Source organism: Nothoprocta perdicaria, unplaced genomic scaffold (assembly GCF_003342845.1).
Source record: "Nothoprocta perdicaria isolate Ctin4 unplaced genomic scaffold, notPer1 scaffold_52, whole genome shotgun sequence".
Taxonomy (NCBI): domain Eukaryota; kingdom Metazoa; phylum Chordata; class Aves; order Tinamiformes; family Tinamidae; genus Nothoprocta; species Nothoprocta perdicaria.
The window spans coordinates 1,016,455-1,035,384 of NW_020455777.1; the positions used below are offsets into that span (position 1 = coordinate 1,016,455).

General features: G+C 42.4%; 1 protein-coding gene across 1 annotated transcript in view; it reads right to left on the reverse strand.

Moving 5' to 3' along the window:
- Positions 1–2,447, reverse strand: part of HECA (hdc homolog, cell cycle regulator) — a 25,135-nt gene extending 22,688 nt beyond the window's left edge. Inside the window, exon 1 of the mRNA XM_026048194.1 lies at positions 2,362–2,447. Within this exon, the coding sequence (XP_025903979.1) occupies positions 2,362–2,447 (86 nt within the window). The remainder of the gene's footprint in view (positions 1–2,361) is intronic.
- Positions 2,448–18,930: the final 16,483 nt, after the last annotated feature.

Genomic DNA, 18,930 nt, shown 5'->3' on the forward strand with positions numbered 1-18,930 from the left:
CGGCGGGGACGGCGCGGGGAGCGGCAGCCGCAGGAAGAGCACATGATGGCGGCGCCGCCGGGCCGCCTGCAGCGCCTGCGAGGCCGGGCGGGAAAGCCCGGCGCCTTCCCGGGATTCCTGCCCCGGAGCYGCTGCGCGCCTGCCCGTGCCAGCCCGGGAGGGAAGCACAACCTGTCATGGATGGGAACGCGTGCCAGCCCCGAGCCGGGCCCTCACTCTGAGCACGGCGAGCCTTTCSCTGTACACAAATTCCCTTTTTTCCCATTTTTTTTTCCTTCGTCTTCTGACCCAGATCCTGCAGATTAGGTTTCCATGATTCCTTTAAGGAAGGCGCACAGAGAGATGCCCCAGAAGGTGCCCTCATGGAGCAGCTCGCAGCCAGTGGCCTGTGGCCAATCCGGTCTGTGAGAAGCAGGGCTTACCCGGAGATGGGGGGTTAAGCCCCACTGGATAGGCCAGGGGATGATAACCATAACAGAGGGCTGCTCTGTAGGAAGCCAACACGTTGTTTAAGGGGTGATGGCCGATCAATATAACAGTTCATCTGAAATCCTTCCCAATTCTAGCGAGAAATTGGACACAGATCTTGGATCATCATGTACCTACGCCTAGTTTTCCGAGGAGATTAGCCACTATAATTTCAAATACTCTTTGAAGCAGCTAGTACGTGAGAAGTTTTTAGTCACATGGCCTAGTTTATTTGCCTRCAGACATCAACACTGAGGAGACTTTAAAGTTCTGCAGTGTTATGTCTTGGTAGAAACCTTCTAAAATAATTTCTTTTACACTATCCTGTATTCCCAAAACTAAATATCGTGCCTACCTTAGCTCACGGCTTTGAAGCTTCCAAATTGCCTTTCTGCCTGGAAAGTGGAAGAACAGAAAATGTGGCTGATTACTGAGACTGCAAGTTTGGACAAATCCTGATCCCAGTCATCTGAACTGGAGAAGTTCTATTTATTTTAATAAAAGGGTATTTCTCCCTTATTTCTTTGGTTTCCAAAACAGAAGAATGGATCCATGCTCACTGTTTAGTGTTCTTGTGTGCAATAACCAGTGATCAGACTTATAAGGAGAAAGTCTTTCCGATGTTCCTCTAAAACAGTGTAAAAAAAAAAAAAAAAAAAAAAAAGGCCCAGTTCTCTTCCTAGACAAGCTGAGGAATTTTAGCTGAATATTCCCATTTGATCTAAGGAACGTCGCTGCTTACCGTGCATTGAGCAGGGGAGCTGGAGGAGCAGAGGTTTAAATGCCTTGTCTGGGCCCGAAAGTGGAACAGCCTAAACGTCAGTTTCACAAACTCGGAACTTCCTGGTCTGCAAGGTCCAGTCTTGGCAAAGTCCTGTGGCCTTTAAGCCTCGTGCGTTTTGTGCAGTTTTGTAGGTGAGACCTTCCAGTGGTCTCACCATCCAGCGAAATGCACCCCTGGTCTGTGCGGGGGTCAAGTAATTCCCAACAGTTTCGATAGTCACAGAGATCTGCCTTGTAGTTCAAGAGAAGGAAAAAAAAAAATAGAAAATCTTCCACATTTGTGCCAAGTACCTGCTGGCTCTCACAGAGTTTCTGCCTCCCAGGCTCTTTTGTTCAGTTCTACTTGGCAGAGTAGCAGCAAGTTGTATATTAGTATAAAGCAAATTGTATATCGGTATAAAAAACCGTCCTTAAATGCATAGCCAAATGAAAGGCCTTTTGTTTAAATTAGTGAGGAAAGATTTGTAGCAAAGTGGCAAAACACCTCGCTGAACGAAGAGCTGGAGGGTGCAAATAGCTGCAGGAAGACTAAAGGGACCTCCTGGATTATCACAGCAAAGTGAAATTTCCTGTCTAAAGTGACATGTTGTCTCTAATCCGATTTGGAATAAACAAAGTGGGTGTTGTCAAGCATAAGTATGCAGGGAGTGGAAGCAGAATTACACCGTGGATGTACGGCACGGGTCACAGTCTTGGAGTGCGTTGCCTGTTGGAGACCCCAGAAGTTTATATGGACGTGGATCAGCTGTGAGCTGGGCTTATGGCCTCTGACAAGTTTTTGGTAGATTGAAGCAGGAGTTTTGGGCAAAGGTTCAGGCTAGTTTGAAGTGTGAAAATCAGCTCAACTTTCTCAGTTCCACTAGCTGTACTGCCTAACTTCCCCGGCCTAGGGACTAGTACGTACATAGCCAAGGTATTTAATGCCGTCGGTTCTGCATTCCAGAGAAAAACAGCCAGCCAGACTCACACAGAGAGATCTGTACTGAAATTTCTTGGGGAGCATGGTGCTCATCTTTGGGCTGGGTACAGAGAGTTAGTTTTGCCACGTGTTCTGCTACAGACTTTTCTAAATGCCCAATTAATTTCATTTTGACTGTGCAAAGTTGCTACCTGCTAGCGTAGGTAGTCTTAGCRGCTACACCGACAGACTGATAATACAAGATGCCATCAAAAGCAACAGGTTTGTGACACTCCATCGCCACCATCCCCTGCCGCAACCCCGCTCCTACTTGGATGAGTGGGTGCTAGTGGGSACTTAGGGAGCCCTCAGCTGTCACCAATGGCCCCTTCGTTCCCCATTCCCTGGGACCCAACTGCCTGTTCACGCCTGGGTCCCCCTCACCCATCTTCACATGGGGCTTGGCCTGGGATTTAGTCTTTCTGGCTCGTCTGTACCCACTCGTGTTGCCAATTCTTTGTAATCCTGTCAAATCCATTACAGCCTTTTTATCTTTCATAGCTCAAAGATAAGCAATCCTTTTCCTTAAAGATCTTAGATATTGCACAGTCAATATAGCTGTGACCTTTTCGCTCCCAAATGAATTATTTTAAAAGACAGGTGAAGTTAGTTTATTTGCCCCAACTTTGAAAAACTTACCTGGATGTCTTTGCACAACTGTATCTTTTTTATTTATCATACTTAAGACTTCCTTTATTGGACTAGTTTCATTTAATAAACAAAGGAGAMAGATGTTAGCACAAGAAGTCATCATACACAATCCTATGTATTTATTCTTATTTTTTGATATGTTTTTTCTTTGCCTATACAAACTGAGTGCTAGCAACAGTCCCAGAAAGGTCACTTTAGCTAACCTGATTTGCAGTTGTTCACACATTGTTAAATCACACTGAATTTTGATGAAGAATTTCCTAAAAACAGCAGTGCGGGGTCATACTGAAGATCCGTCTAGCCCAAATCTCTGCATCTGACAGTGGCCAAAAAAACAGATCAATGAGAAAAGTTATGAACACAAATTTTATACCTAAGGGAGTAAACAGCTCAGGGAGTGGAGGAAAACAGCTTAATTTAGGTACGTTGGTAAATTAGTTACTTTTGTGGAAATGTAGGAGAAAGAACCAGAAAAATATTAAAATGATGAGAAGTCCATCTCAACCTTCTGCAACTCTCCCAATCCAAATTCAGTTTCAAAACGATCCAATACCCAAACCCAAAATGGGTTACCCAAAAGTTACCCAAAATCAAGAAAGAGTTGCTGGTTTCTGCAAGCATCCAAGCAATACATGAGCGATTTTTTCTCAGAGTTTGTAGCGAGGTCAGTGGCTGTTGAAGGGGAAGCGATGGAGAACTCCTCATATTGTGTTTGTCATGTTTACTTTTTAAAAGTGGATTGAACTTTGAAGCATTGAGTGRAGAAGGGAATACCCTCCCTGGAATCTGTCTCCCACCGTGAGGGGAGTGACGGGTGAAGGATTGGACTCCTGTTACGATTGTGTGTAAGCTTCTGGCTTTGGGGATGTTTTAATGAGATCCCAAGAGACAGGCTGTGGTACTACTAATTGCAATTACTCATTTGACCAGGAAGATTGCTTTAGATGTTTGTGGAAGGGGAACGGCAAAGCACTGCAGAACTTAACACRAAAGGTGGCCTGGATGCCACCCTGTGCCACATGCTCTAGGTGTGCCTGCTTGAGCGGGAAGGTTGGACTAGATGATCTCTGGAGGTCCCTTCCAACCTTGAATATTCTGTGATTSTGTGAAAAGCAAGAGAAGTGGCGCTGTGCAAGTGCTCTGGTGAGTCGGAGAGCTCGCAGTGCCAAGCGGAGGATCCAGTTCCAGCAACGCATGAGCATAAAGTCCAGCTAGTGCTTAAATCAGCCCCTGTAGCCCCAGGCCTCGTTCCCGGCAGCACCTGCAGCCACTGTGTACCTGGAGAAACGCGTACCGCCCGCGTACCAACCACATACCTGGAGAAACGGGGCGGCCGCCGCTGAGCTGCGGGCGCGCGGCTGCGCCGGCCTCCTGCGTGTGGCCGGGCACGGAGCTGTTCGCCCCTCCGCAGCCTCAGGATAAAACTCTGCACTGTTAATAACTGCTGGCTGTTGTATGTTGCAAATCCGAACACGTCGCAGATATGTACGATGATTGAATATACCCGCTCCGTTAAGGAGCCCTTAATTCAGCGCTTGCTATTCTCCCACCAACCTCTCTGTTACAAGCAGATGGGTCTTATAGATGAGTTACGTTTCAGTTGTTTATAGCTAACAAAAGCAACAATCAGAGTCTGTGGCACCCACAAAGAATAATGAGGATTAAAGTGCAGTCCGTGTGCCGGGAGGCTCATTTGCCTTCCCTGGCCTGGCTGTTCCCCGCTTCCCAGCCTCATCAAAGGCTCCCCACACACGCGCCTGTTTGTCCCTCAGACAAGAGAGCTGACAGGCTTTCCTTGATGGGGGAGAAGAGATCACGTTCCTCACACTTCTTTTATATTAAATACCCACACGTCACATATTTCAACCACAGCTATCATTTAATTTATGCTTCTCCAGAAAAATCTGCCAGCCGCCTCGGCGCTCGCCCCGTTCACCGTCCACGGAGGCGAGACCGCGGCCAGGTGCAGGGACAAAAGCGGCCTCCTCATTTCCCCGCACCAGCTGCTGCCCTCGGCGTGCGCCCAGCCTGGGTCCTGCTCTGGCAGCCGCTGAGGCCTTGGCTTTATTTTAAGAGCTAATCCATACTGCTCCTCCCGAAAGCAGGCAGAAGTGTGAGGGAGTATGTGCATCTTGTGGAAAGGCATATTCCCTGCTTTCAGTCTGTTGCAGAATAGAAGTCTTTAATTTGTAAGTCTAAAAATATTTTCCTTTTCCTTTTTTTCCCCCCCAGACTCACACGTGTACATTAATATGATTGCATAACGCAAGAAAGAGCAGTGATGAATTACTTCAACCTGCCATTGATGCCTAATGAACTTGGTGCCCCACCATATGGTTTGAATCGTGACTTAAATCACAAGTGATAGCCCAAGCCCAGGATTTGGTAACACACAGGTCCATGTCAAAAAGAGTCTGCAGTGCATCTCAGCCCTGCAGAGACCCCTGAGCTAGCAGGGAGCCCATTTCCTTGCATCCGCTTGCGAGCAGAGACCAACCTGCACCAAGGAGGTTATGAGAGTAGGACAAGGCTTATTTTGGCTAAAAGATTTTCTGCTTTGTGTAGCTCTGAACAGGGATGGGAGAGGAGGTGCTACTGTTCGTAATGAATTAATGACACTGGAAAGGAAAGTTTGTGCAGTAAATGTAAGGAGGGCTTTGTAGTCCAGATTGAGGATCCAGCCCTAGTCACTGCATCAAATTCTGCTTTAAAAATCAAATGGGATTTTCTGGTTGCTTTGGTTCTGGTTTTATGTTCTGCTGTTCACCAGAATGTTATCTGTGATTTAAAAAAAAAAAAATCCTTCGAACAAAACAATTTGTAGCAAAGGGGGAGAAATATTTCACAGTTGTATGAAAATGATACAAAAGTGAAAAGGTAACCTGGGAAAATCTTATTTTAGGCATAGACTTAGCCTTGATAACATCATTCACAGCATTCTTCCAATGAACTGCTTTTAATTTAATTTTCCAAATAATTTGTTTACTTCCAAACCTCTTGTGTTAGTATTAAATGAAGACAAAACTTATTGTCCTATATTTATGGCAGTTACATTTTGGTTATTTTGATGAAGTTTTATGTACTTTTCTTTCTTCCTCCAACTCTTTCTATTCTGTTACAATTCCCCACTGAAGAATGTACTTCTGCTTCTAAGATTTCTGCTTGCTTCCCTCCAGCTGAGAAAGGAATTTGCCAGTATTTGACCTTTCTCTCTCTGCTAATCTAACCTGAGTCAGTAGATGTCAAAGGTAACTTGGGTTTTTTTTTTTTTTCCTGTTTTGTCTGCCAATTGACTTTCATTTTTTTGTGTGGACTGGGGTTTCTGAACAACGGTACATTCTTTTCTTCTACAGGCTAACAGAAAAAGACAAATGGTGTACTTAGAAATATAGTGATTAACCTGTGAATAAAGGAAACTACATTTTTGAAAGATTATTTGGGTAGCCTTGATTCCGATAGAATCCATGTTAGCAGCTCAGTGCTGAGATCCAGAGATGGAGACTGCTCGCTTTTTCTGGTGGATACTGCTTTGCAGTACAAATCTCTCTCTCATCGCAACAGTTCCACATGTTTATGGTGTGATGTTGAGCAAACAATTTTAACAACATCTTAGCTTAAGATCCCCCATCCATAAAATGAGGACCAGGATTGTCCTTTGTGAAATACCTTGAAATCCATATATGAAGTTATGCCATACAGCATAAAAAATCACCAATATTTACACATTTGCACAACAGATTGTAAAAGCCTCAGAATACTGTCATGAAATTATACATAAACAAGGAATATAAGGAATATAAACAGTACAGCAGTATAAGGAATGTTTGAGATAGAGAAAGCTGTCTGAAAACGCTGCATTTCCATTTCATGGGTAACTGGCCTTTTTTGTTTTAACCTCTCATTTTTGGTCCAAACCATGGCAATGACAAATATTTCCTTCAAACAGGTGACAGAACTACCATGGAGGTTATTTCCAAAACAAATTATATTCTCAATTGCATCCTGCAATGTAGACAGTGGCTGCCTCAGTTGGGGGTATGGAGAAAAAGATTGCTCCTGCAGGATGCCTGAGGAGAGCCAGGCACACCCTGCATATTTAAATTACCATTTCTTTTCTATTTTTTTAGTCCTAACCCTTAGACAGGTTTCAAGGTTCTGTATTTCTTTCAAGTTAGGAAGAGAAATTAATAACGAGAGAAGTGAATGCCCTTGACACCGCTCCCCTTGTTTACAAATAACGTACGAAATCTTATTTCCTTGAACAGGGCAGCAGTCAGGAGGCTGGAGACAGCTTCTCAGAAGGGGGTCCTGCGTGGCAAGCAGCCAGCGCTCAGCTCAACAGGCTCCCAGGAGTTTTTCCCAGTGCTTATTCGTGCTTGGCGGTACCTCCTCTCTCCCAGGGAGGCCGGTTTCCCTGTGTTGCTTTCAGGGCAGCGAGCGTTGTACCCTTGAGATGTGTCAAGCTTCTGCCCCTGGAAGGAGCACTGGACTGAAAGACACTTCAGAGAAAAGCTGAAAAATGCCCTCAGTTCAATGTGAGGGCTCAAAAAGCAGACCATAAATAAATGGAATACCAAATATACTTTCTTATCCTGGAAAAATATATATGAAATATATACAAAAAATATATATGAAAAAATAAAATATGAAGGCTATTGCTTTGGGCCCAAGTGCTGTTTTGAACATCTGATATTGGTGATTTTCCGAATCAGACACTGTCAGCCAGTAATTCAATACACTTTTACCACACAGACATCCTGATGTGGGCAGGATGGGGCTGGGTGATAAATAACTTAACCCCAAGATGCTATACAAATGTCAACAGCAGCCCTGCTTTGCACAGCAGACCACTATCAGACTCGGTCTGCTTGCCAATCCTGTCACAAGCTGAAGGTCCTCTGTTGCTGTAAGAAGTAAAAATCCTTCTTTTTACTCCAAAAGGACGATTTGATCATATGTCACACGCGACATGCCAGGAAACACACATGCACTCAGTACAAATAAAAGGTGATTGATTAGTACTATGTATGCAGTTTCCAGCAGCAAAGAATCCGGTGCCTCTTTTAGGAAGGATCAACTATAAAAGAAAATGGAGAAATCTTTTTAATTTGTGATCATTCTTGGATTTCTACAAGTGAGCCTGTGAATTCAGGGGATTAGTTAACAACCTATTATTTAGACAAACAAGATTCTTACTCTCTTTTTTATATGGATTCCTATAGATCTATATCCTCTAGGAAAGAAAAGCCCRGGTTAGAGAACCCGCAAGAATGCCGTAAGTGCTTTCTATCCTAATCCATACATAATTTATGGAGTATTATCTCACACGTATGATCAAAAGAGATCAGAGAGTGAAGGTATTTGAAACAGGGGGAATAGCCAAAGTTTCTTGAAAAGCTGAGGATTGTTTTGCTGTTCCCTGCTCTCTCACAAGCAAGAATTCTCCTTTCAGGTACTGAGTTTAAACTTAGAATGCAATGTAACAGCATTTTATTACAAAAGTGAAGTGGATATAAGGTCCAGGACTGTAAATCCTCTGCTGTGAAGCAGAAAAAATAATGAAGTTAGAGAATGAAGACCAGCTAATGGGAGTGTTTGCATGGATGGCCCGTAGGGGTTTCTCATTAACTGCTCTGCTGATTTATACTGTTGTCATCACAATCTTTCTGTTATGTTTCRTAACATTCATTCTCATTCAAAGAATATTGTTACAATTAGATTGAAATGGGAGGCCTTACCCTCACTGAAAGACAACATGATACTCCTGGACAGCCTGTAATACAATTTGCCACCAATTTGCAACCACTTTAGGTTCACTCTATGCTCGTCAATATACACAGAGATGGCCCAAGATTTCGGGGAAAAGTTACCAAGGTGGTTTCAAAGCACCCATATCTGCACTAAGCCTTCCATTAAAAACCCAACAACTACCTTTGTGTGGGACTGAAGAAGGGAAAAGCGAGGCGCGTTCCTGCCTGGAGCTCCGTGGTTCAAGGAGGATTGAAACCAGCTGCTCTTGCTGGGCTCCACGCTCGCGCTGGCGGCAGCAGCCCGGAGGAGGGCTGCCCAGAGGGATGTGGGCAGGCATTCCAATGAGTCGCAGTTTTCATGTAAGACTGTAAAAACAAAGACCAATTAATCGTCATTTCACTTTGCTGAGAAGGTAAATATTATTACCCTCATCTTACATACAAGAAAAGCGAGTCATAAAACTATCACAGAAAGAGCTGGGGCCAGTGCCAGGTCTGGGAAACAGGAATCCAGACTCCCAAGTTTGCAGACTTTCACCCTGCTTCTCTCAAACAACAAAACCAATTTCCCATGGGGTCAGGAGTTCAGGTCTTGGTCAAGCTCCTCCATAGCTGAAGAAGATGGCAGGCAACATGGGCTATTGTCCCACAGACTGTCCCACACAACCCTGCAAAGCCACACTGTTTGCAGGGAGCATGTTGCTCTTTGTAGCTTTTGGCTTTTGGTAAAGTGGATTTTGCTTGTTACAAGTGTTGAGAGGAACGGGTGGGGTTGCAGACCAAGGCCGTGTGCATGCTCTGCAAAGGTTTGTAGRTAAAACAGCTCTTCTCTCTGTCCTTGGGAGTCTGCATTTGACTACTCAAGCTACCCCTTCTAGCCCTTCATCCCCAACAGAGTAGTTCTTTGGGTTTGTGGGTTCTATAAAACCAAAATATCAGGTACCAAAAGTTCAGCAGCAGCTCTGGAAGACCAGATAATGTTTAATTTCCAATTCAATTTTGACATTTTGTATGTGTGCAGACATAAAAGGCTGCAGAATAGAAACTTCTCCTTAAGAAATAAAACTCAGAAAATAGCCTTTCCTTAAACTCAGAGGCATCACAGTAGATGCTTCAGTGGTCCCTTGGTGATTGTCCTTTCCAAAGGGAAGGCAGACCAAGACAAACTTCTTACTCCCATTATTATAGAATAATTTATCCTCCATATGTATCTAGCTGTACCCATTGCTCGTAGGCCCACCCGTAGGCCTGTAGTTCTTGCAATAGGCAAGTAGGTTTTGCTCTGCTTACGGCACTTTCCTCTTGTAACAGAAAGAAGAAAGAAAATATATTAAAAAGGAAATAAAAATAAACAGTAAACCTAGCAGAAACATCAAGATGTTTGGCCAAACCTAGCTCTCTGAGGGGAGACGAAAATTGATTTACCTTACTAACACATCAGTAATTCTCTGTGGTACAGAAGAACAATCAGGTTTGGTCCATTTGCTCCCTTGGGCTCAGTGCTGAAATCCTCTAGCCTGACCTCATACTCAGAAGGGGATCTTTCAATCAAAAAGGCTTAACTCTTTAAACTGAGTATCACCCTGCTGTTGTACCTGTTGGGTGTGATTGACTGTAGCTGTGAGGCAGCGATGTGCTGATAGCAGATTTAGCCTCAGTTTGATGGGATAAGGCAAACACAGATTTTGGCACYTGTATTTTGAGAAGTCATATCAAGGAGCAGATCTCTGAATTACTAGTTCAAAGGCAAGACTCTACTGAGCCAGTATCAAGAGATTAGTCTCAAGGAAGACATTGAATTAGGACTCTGGGAGAAAAGAAAAGGGTTCAGAGGCCGAAATTACTGTCTTAGTAGCAGCAASAAAAGGTCGCCCTACGTAGAGTTCCAGGGTTATATCTATCACAGGATACTCAAGCCATATGGGAAAACAAATGTGGGATCAAGCAAGGGCACAGGAGGAAGAGACAAGGATTTGAACCCAGCTCAAGGGGTCTGTCAGACTCAGACAGACCCACCCAAGCAGAAGGGGTGTTCATGAGCACAAGGAYGGAAGGGACAGATTTTGCGCTTGCAACTGCAAGGAGGAAATAAAGGACTTTATCACTTCAGTGTGTTTCAGGTGGTTAGGGAAGGCAAGTACCTTTCCTCCTTTTTCCCTGGGAGGTAAAAGGACAGTCTGTCCTGTATTTAAAAATAAATAAATAATTAAATAAATAGAAAGGGAAAGAGAGAGAAAAAAAAAATGGGAAAAGTTCCACACTGGACAATTCTTACCCTACCTGTGCAAATAACTTTAGAGCTGTTGGCAACAAATCTCGAAGGTCCAGCTKCTTCCAATTAACACACCAACACCTGCTGATCCAGTCTCCTATGCTCTTACTTTATGCCCCCTCATTTTACCAGGTTGTAGAAAGGCAGGAGGAGGGAGAAATCCATAGGATTTATTTTAATCCTTGAATGCAGCTTTGGATCTGCTTTGTGCTGTGTCTGATCCACCCCCTTGTCTGTATAAACAATACCCCATGCTGAACGTGCAATTCTACACCTCTCAGGGAGAAGAAAAAGAGAGAAAAGAGGAGTAGTGAGAAACAGAGACAGTATATAGCCTAGCTAAGCATAATATAATAGAGGCAGTGTTTGCATTTATGCCAAAAAAATTCTACCAGGGTTCCTGACTCTTTTACTAAAACTTACTTGGCAGGGAGTAATTTTACAGACTTTAACATGTTTAGCTGGAGGATAGAGCAAAAGCTTGTAAAATACCTTTTCAATACAAAATAATATATATTGTTGTATGAATCTGGCTTTCTACATGCCCAGGATTTAAATGTAAGTCTCTGCCAAACATAGGAGCTTTTAAGAGTGTTAGTCATATAGCTTCTTTTACAGTGTGTGAAGTAATTTTAAGCCATTGGGGAGCATTAATATCTTTCATGGAGAGTTCCAGGTTAGAAGACTGGAGCTTGCAGCACTGCTAAAACATATAAATCACTTCAGCTACAGTGGAATGTGATGATTTGAAACTGTCAGGTCTGGCAATGGAGAAAAAGACATGGTCTTGAAASATTCAAAACACCTTGGGTACGCTCAGCCCAGTCTTACAGCTCTGATTGAGACATATTCAGCAAATATCCAAGCACAAGCTGCAAGATCAAACACTTTCTACTGGAAAACTTCCAGTAAAACTTACCCTTTCTAGCTCTGTATGTATTTAGAAATACTGAGCTAATTGTATAGCAGTTGCACTTGGTGTGATCACCTGCTGTTGTGCAAACTGAGTATAAAACACCTTTTCTGATCTAGTAATAATTGTCTATCATTTTATATTTTTGTGAGGTGTAAAGCCATGGAGAAAAAATACTTTGTTCTGTAGGGAGAAAGAAGTTGGAGTGACAATTTTCTTGCTTCCACAAGAAAGCTTGCTAGGCTATAATAAGCAGGAAAAGATGGCAAAATGAAAAGCGCTCACAAAATTGTGGAAGTTACATAAAATGGAAGTGAAAAAAATGAAGACACAGCAGATTTGCTCATGCTAGCAACATCAGCTGGAAAATAGGCGAACATTATCGTCTTTACTAACTTGTCCTCTGACCTTGCTCACAGGCAGCCCTGAGGACTGGAGAGAAAACACAGCTTGCATCCAGTTTACATGTTATTTATCCTAGAAATGCACTGTGTGAGACCTACTATCGTGCTGCCAAATAATTTAAGAAAGGAAAACCTTAAATGGAGTTCAGGACAAAAAAAGCAATTGTCAATTGGTGATGCTCAGCCACTCATTTCTAAAAACCAGAGAGAACAGAATCAAAGCACTTCTAAACATACCAGAATTTGCTCTTTTCTCACCAAGTTTCTTGGCTTTTGCCATATTTTTGTTCAGCAGTAAAGACAATATGAGAGAGCAAACTGGATTTGCCTGTGCAAGTTGTGGGGAGTTATAGGATTATAGGATTGGATATAGGATATAGGATATAGGATTGATTAATATTTGCTAATGTAGAGGATACCTGACCTTTCTGGAGGAAATAGATTATACTGGTGCTTTGCAGTAAACCTTTGCGAGTTCAAAAGGGGTGACAAATGTTCTTCAGTGGATGCCAATCCAAGTTGGGAGGACAAATACCATTTTTCAGGTTGCTATCATCCTTCTGTCATTTGCACTAGAACTGACAAGACCTTGCCAAAATAACCGAGCATTGACCTTCCCAAGAGCTGGGCTCATGCACAGGCCAGCACGGGAGGACCGAGTGTGCTGGCCTGTACACAGCCCTGTTCCTGTGCTGGCCAGGAACAACTTCTGTATGGATCCAGCCTCTGCCTCTCCATCTTCCTCACGTGACTCTGCAAGGAGAAAGCATTAGGAATGTAAAGGAAAAGAAAGAGCTCCACTCGATGCTTTGTCAGTGGCACAGTCACTGATAAAGTACCTGTCTTCTTTACACAAGGCACAATTTTTGCAAAACTCGTAGGAATTTAATGTCTCCAAGACTTCTGCTGCTCTATCTGATCTGGTTGAAATCAGTTAGGACATTTGAAGTGTTTAAGAGATAAACTGAGGGAGAGAAAGAGAGAGGAAATCACATGTTCCACTTCCTCAGGAAATACATATACATTAATATGCATCTTTCTGTCTGTGTATGTGTGTGTGCATGTTTATCAGTATGTATGTGTCTCTGCATCTCTGCAACTCTGCATCATATGTGTGTTCATACACATACCACTTAAATAATACACTTTAGACTCAGGCTAAGCGCTCTGCAGTTCTCAATAACACCTCCCATGCAGCCTTAATTAAGTTCTTTGCCTATGTGCAACAGGCGAAAACCTTTGATTAAATGTTCTCTCTTTTTCACAGGGATTTTGTCACATGGTGAGACCAACAGTAAGAAAATGAGGCAAGATCTGCAGGTAATGAGGCTCCTCGCTTCATTTGCTGTACTGTAGAGGAAATGAAACTTATGCAAAGATTAGGGGCAGGAGATGGCAAGGGACAGCATATCTTTGGGGATAAAACTAGTGAATATTACAAAAAAAATTAGTCCTATCCCTGCCTCTACTAAACCCTTCCTCCCTGATCATAACTAAGTTCCCTCTTCCTATTTCACTATCACTGAGTCCACAGTTTAGACATGACAGGGTGAAAAAAACCCTATGAGGGTCAATATTGTACAGGCTACCATTAGAGTATTTGGCAGCTGTGAAAGAACAGAAAAGACAGACTCTTTATAAAAAAGTGATTTAAAAAACAAGACACAACACCCAGTAGGATTATATACCTCTTAATATCCTAACTCTATGTGATAAGATATAATTTTTCCCTAATATAAAAGTGGCAGTTAGCAAAATTCCCCTTGGGATTTTTTTTTAAACTCCTATTTAAGTACGTGAAACACCTAAGTTTTTTGACAGACCACTGAATAATAACAGAAAGTATTTCCCCAGTTTTTCTTCCTATACCCAYGGGTAAGTTAAATTACTTCAATGTGGAGGTGAGTCAGATAGTAGTTTAGCACTTTATTAGAAGAAATAAACTAAAGATTTGAAAGCAGCTCTTGCATGGATAAAAAAAAATACTGTATTTGAGAAATAAACTCTGACAGGAAGTGTATTTGAGAAGCTACTAAATGAAAATTTAGATGATACTCATATTTATGCCATATGGTGCAAAAAGAGCAAGAGAGATGGAATTCTGTTTAGTTTAAATGTCTACTCTAGAAACTAAACCAAGAAAAATAGAAGACATGCCTATACACCAGACTGTATAGAGATGTAAACTCACACTTTGCTTCCTCCAACAAGGGCAAACAGAGTCAAACCTTTGGACCTGGAGAGCCACAGGCCCAAGCCGTGGCTGGTGGGGAGGCACCAGGGACCCCTCTGGTGCTGCAGACAACTGAGAGGGGATGATCTAATCACTGACACTAGCTACTGTTGGTCCTGATGCCACCAGATCAGGTGGCAGATCAGATGCCCGAGTGGCTTACAGACTGCCTGGGTCGGGCATGGGAACACTCATAAATAGTGAGCACAGCGATGATAGCTGTAATTTTACCCTGATTGCCCCCTTTCCTCTAAAGGCATGACTATAGACATTGCTTTCGTATAATCACCTACAAAGATGAATGTCCCATGAAAAGCAGCAAAATTCTTACAAGTTTGATGGAAAGAATATATTTTTCTTATAGTCTCATCTTAATTATAGTGTTAATTATAGCTATAGCATTTTTAATGAAAAAAAATTTCCCTCCTACTGTAAACAGTAGCTTGAAAATATGATCTGTTCACAGCCAGGAAAAGAAAGGCGAAGAAGAAGACCCTCAAGCATTCTTCACTAAAAAACTTTGCAAAACCTCATCTTTACATCAACCACGAGATATTTTCACAGCCTGACTCATAAAATGCTGAGTGTGTGTGGGAGAGGTAGAGTGGGAGGGAAGGGATGGCACTGCCATTTTAAAAATGATTATAAATAGATAAAGTACCAGCTGTCTGCTTCTTACCCTCAAGACATCATTAACTGGCCAAGATTATAGCCTTCCTTCATAGCTAATAAAGCAAAAATGATTAGTTTTTTTCCTAAACTTAACCGAGTATCATAAGACTTGGCAGCTTGCAAGGGGTGGATAAGTCTGTTTTTCTAGACAGTTTCAGTGAGATTTCTTTCTTCATTTAAAGGGGAGATGACTAATATAACCATTTTAAAATATCTTTGTATTAGTACTAGCACTCTGGATTCTAACAAAACAGGAAGTCACAGTATCATTTGCTTTGCACTGCTTATACCATTTACTTCCTCTGGCTCCCTTGAAATAAATGGGTTTCATTTTCATTTCTAGGGAAGTGCAGGGTCCCTTTCACGTACCAGCACATCCTGGCAGTGCTTGGGCTGCCAGCCTCATGGGGCAACATTTAATGTTTAAATCCACATAGAAATCCTGCTGTGCCTGACTGCTTTAAAAATATAACAGACRCATGTTGGGGCCAGGCCTGAACACAGCAGTGATAACAGGACTGCAGTATCGCCTTTTTTAACCCTTAATTTTCTTGTCAGCATGTTGTTACGGTTTTAAAACTAGATGTGTTCAGTAATGCCAACATTAATAAGGATAAAGACCCTTATTAGGGCACACATCTCTGCATGGGGTCCCAAGCATGATTAGACACTCATTTTCTCACTATGTGAGGTGTGTGACAGGCAACCAAGCTGATGTGCTGCGAACTGCCAAGTGTGTTTATAGGGAAGAGAGCAGTTCTGAGAAGTTGCCCTGCTGCAGTGCCCTGCAATCTCTCTGGACGACTTGGCTCCTTTAAACGTAATGCAATATAACATAAGTACCTAAAGAGTACATTGTCTTGTGTCATGTAAAGCAAGGCCCGGGTGAGGAGATGCCGCCCATGGCTCTGCTGCAGCTTGGGCGGCTGCTCGGCTGCCGCGTTGCGGACGCGGAAGCGCGGAGCGGCTTCCCGAGGAGCCCGGGGCCCGGCGTTTCACGGCGGGATTTCTCTTTGCCCACTCGTGTGTTTTGCAGATGCGTGTGGTGATGAGAATGGGGAGACTTCATGGCAAAGAGCAGGCTGCTCGCACCCGTCCAGCTTCTCAGTCCCCTGCACATTTCCACCAAGCCTGGGCCATTGGCCAGGACAGTACAAGGCCTCTTGGYGGCCCCTTGTGAGGAAAATCACAGGCTTTTCTGTGCAGGGTTAGAGCCACTAAGTGTCTATGCTTCCCAGCACAGATCCAGAGGGAATTCAGACATGACCATGTGAACCTAAGCCTGAGATGGGAGCTTTGATGTTCAGCACAACCTAGATGGCAATGCCTTTGGGCATAGGGCATATAGAGGATCATATGAGGTTCAGTTTCCAAACACATTTCAGTTATGACTTAGATGCCTTAGAGCTACCTCAGCAGTTTGGAATCAAGCTACTCATGTAGTAGCAGTAGTTCACAACAGTTAAGTACATACTTGAATTTAAGTATCTAAATACCACCGAAGCTACCTGTAATGAAGTCATAGTCATGTTYGGATCTGGTCTTCTGTCTGCTGTGATGCAGAGCTGAGCTCCTGCAGTGCTGAGGGTCTTTAATTGCTTTTTTTTGCCTTTATGACTTTTTTTTTTCCATGAAAACTGAAAACTGATTTCCAAGTAATCATAGTGTATTCCAAAATGCRACTTTATAGAGGAAGCTTTTTATAACATTATCTGTGGAGATAGACCACGGCCTCTTGACTAATATAAAGACCAGGCACTTACCTATCAACTTGCCTCAAAGCTTCACATAAGGCCTAAGTCTGCAAGGTATGAATGCTCAGTTCTTCCTAAGGGATCTTTCGTGGCATTTAGTAGACTTACATACAGCTGCTAAATGCAGCTCATTAAATTCCTTTCAAACATGTCATTCACCGAACATTTCCTCACTGGGAAAATTGTCAGGTTATGGGTACATGTTGTATCGACATGGATGCATTACATGCATACATAAATACATGGTACATATTATTGTTTTCTCTGGGTAACAGTTTTAAGGACAGCAAAATGGACTTTCAGTGTCATTCAAATTGCCATGTTTGTGCCAGAATAAGCAGCAAGGCCGTGAACATAATGCTGCTAGATTTGTGAAAACGCTGTGCTGGAAGACGTTCAGGTCTGACTCTAGGCATTTCGTAGAAAGGTTTGACCTGAATTGCACCTGATGAGATACTGGAGGATGTTTGTAGATCACACTGCTCCCTCTCCGGGTATTTAACCTCTCAGAACCACTTTGGTGCCCTGGCAGAGATAAGCATAATCTGCGATGACGCCTGCACCGTAAGATACTGCTTCTTCTGGAGCTGTAATCAACATACCTGCACATAGATTATCTTCAGCTGCTTTAATATGCAGCTACACTGCGTTTATGACTGAAGTTGTACTCAGAACGGTAAAACTAAACTGAACTGTCACCCTCAGGAAAGCTTTATGAGCACAATTCCCCAAAAGTAGTTTATGTAACTGGATCTTAAATACACCAACTTTCTAAAAACATACCACTGTGCTGTGATCCTTAACTAACTCGTGCTTTTCTTTTTAGAGGAATACTTAGAAATAATGAAATACAAAGTATTTGAAAACATTGTTCTGGAGCTTCTCTTCAATCTGCCATCAATTTTATTTGAGAATATAATCAAAACATTGAAAATTGCTYTTAATCTTCAGGAGATCTAAGTTGCTATGGTATTTGTTCACTGAGCAAAGGTAGACCTTTGTTTTTCAGTGTCATGAGTATCATTAACACATTTGATGGGTTTGATGGGATTTGATTCTGTCTACACCTATTTGATAGCACCTAGTAACTGTTTTGTCCTCCCCTTTTCTGTGATACATATTAGCAGGCATGAAAGCGTGCAGGTGCGTCCTTACCACAAGCTGTTTCCTAGAAAAAAAATAAATTTGACTGTTTATTACTTCTCTGTAGGGAAGCAGGAAAAAAAAAAAAAAAAAAGAAAGAAAAAATCCAGTACTTTTGGCATATACTGCTGTCATTTGTGATACAAAATAAAGTATGTCATACTAACTTTTGTAGTAAGAGGTATTCAGGCTTAGATATGTTATTGGGTCATCAAGTTCATATTCTTCAACCTAACCAGATCACAAGTTGTTCCAAGCAGCTCTCAGAGCATTGAAATATATTTTTGGTCCAGGAGTTCATTTTCCTTCAAATTACTTGTTCATATTGCATTTCATGCTTTGTGGAGTGAGTCCAGGATCAATTGCCTTCTTATGCACCATCACAAAATGATGCATTACAGATCAGAAGTCTCACACATGCTTGAGAAGGRCATGATCCTTTTGTAAACATTACTGAATTTGTCTGCTTCCAAAAGAAACATGTAAGTTTGGTGTGTTCATTGTTCATGTCTTAAGTCCTTGAGACCATTATCCCTGTTCCACAATTGTTGACATTGTTAGACAGAGGATTTTCAGGCAATACCAAATGTGAATTATGCTGCACTGTGCAGACCAAACCTTCACAACTGGTCTTTTATACTAGGTGGRCATTATTCAAAGATGCTGGTCATTTTTTTTTTTGTATGTTTTGACATAGAGCCATAAGGTCAGTCCTGTGGCATTCGTTGGTTCATGCTGTGTTGGCTCTGCAACAGTTTAAACTTGCTTAGCAACCACTTCGTGCTGCTGGAGCAGAAGAGAATCTCTACCTGTCTCTGAATTATTCAGCTATTTTTAAGTAAAAACTGCTATATCAGCTGCAACATAATCAGTGTGTGAGAATCTCCTGCCACTCTTACCCTTTTTTCTTTCATTCAAACAATTTCTTT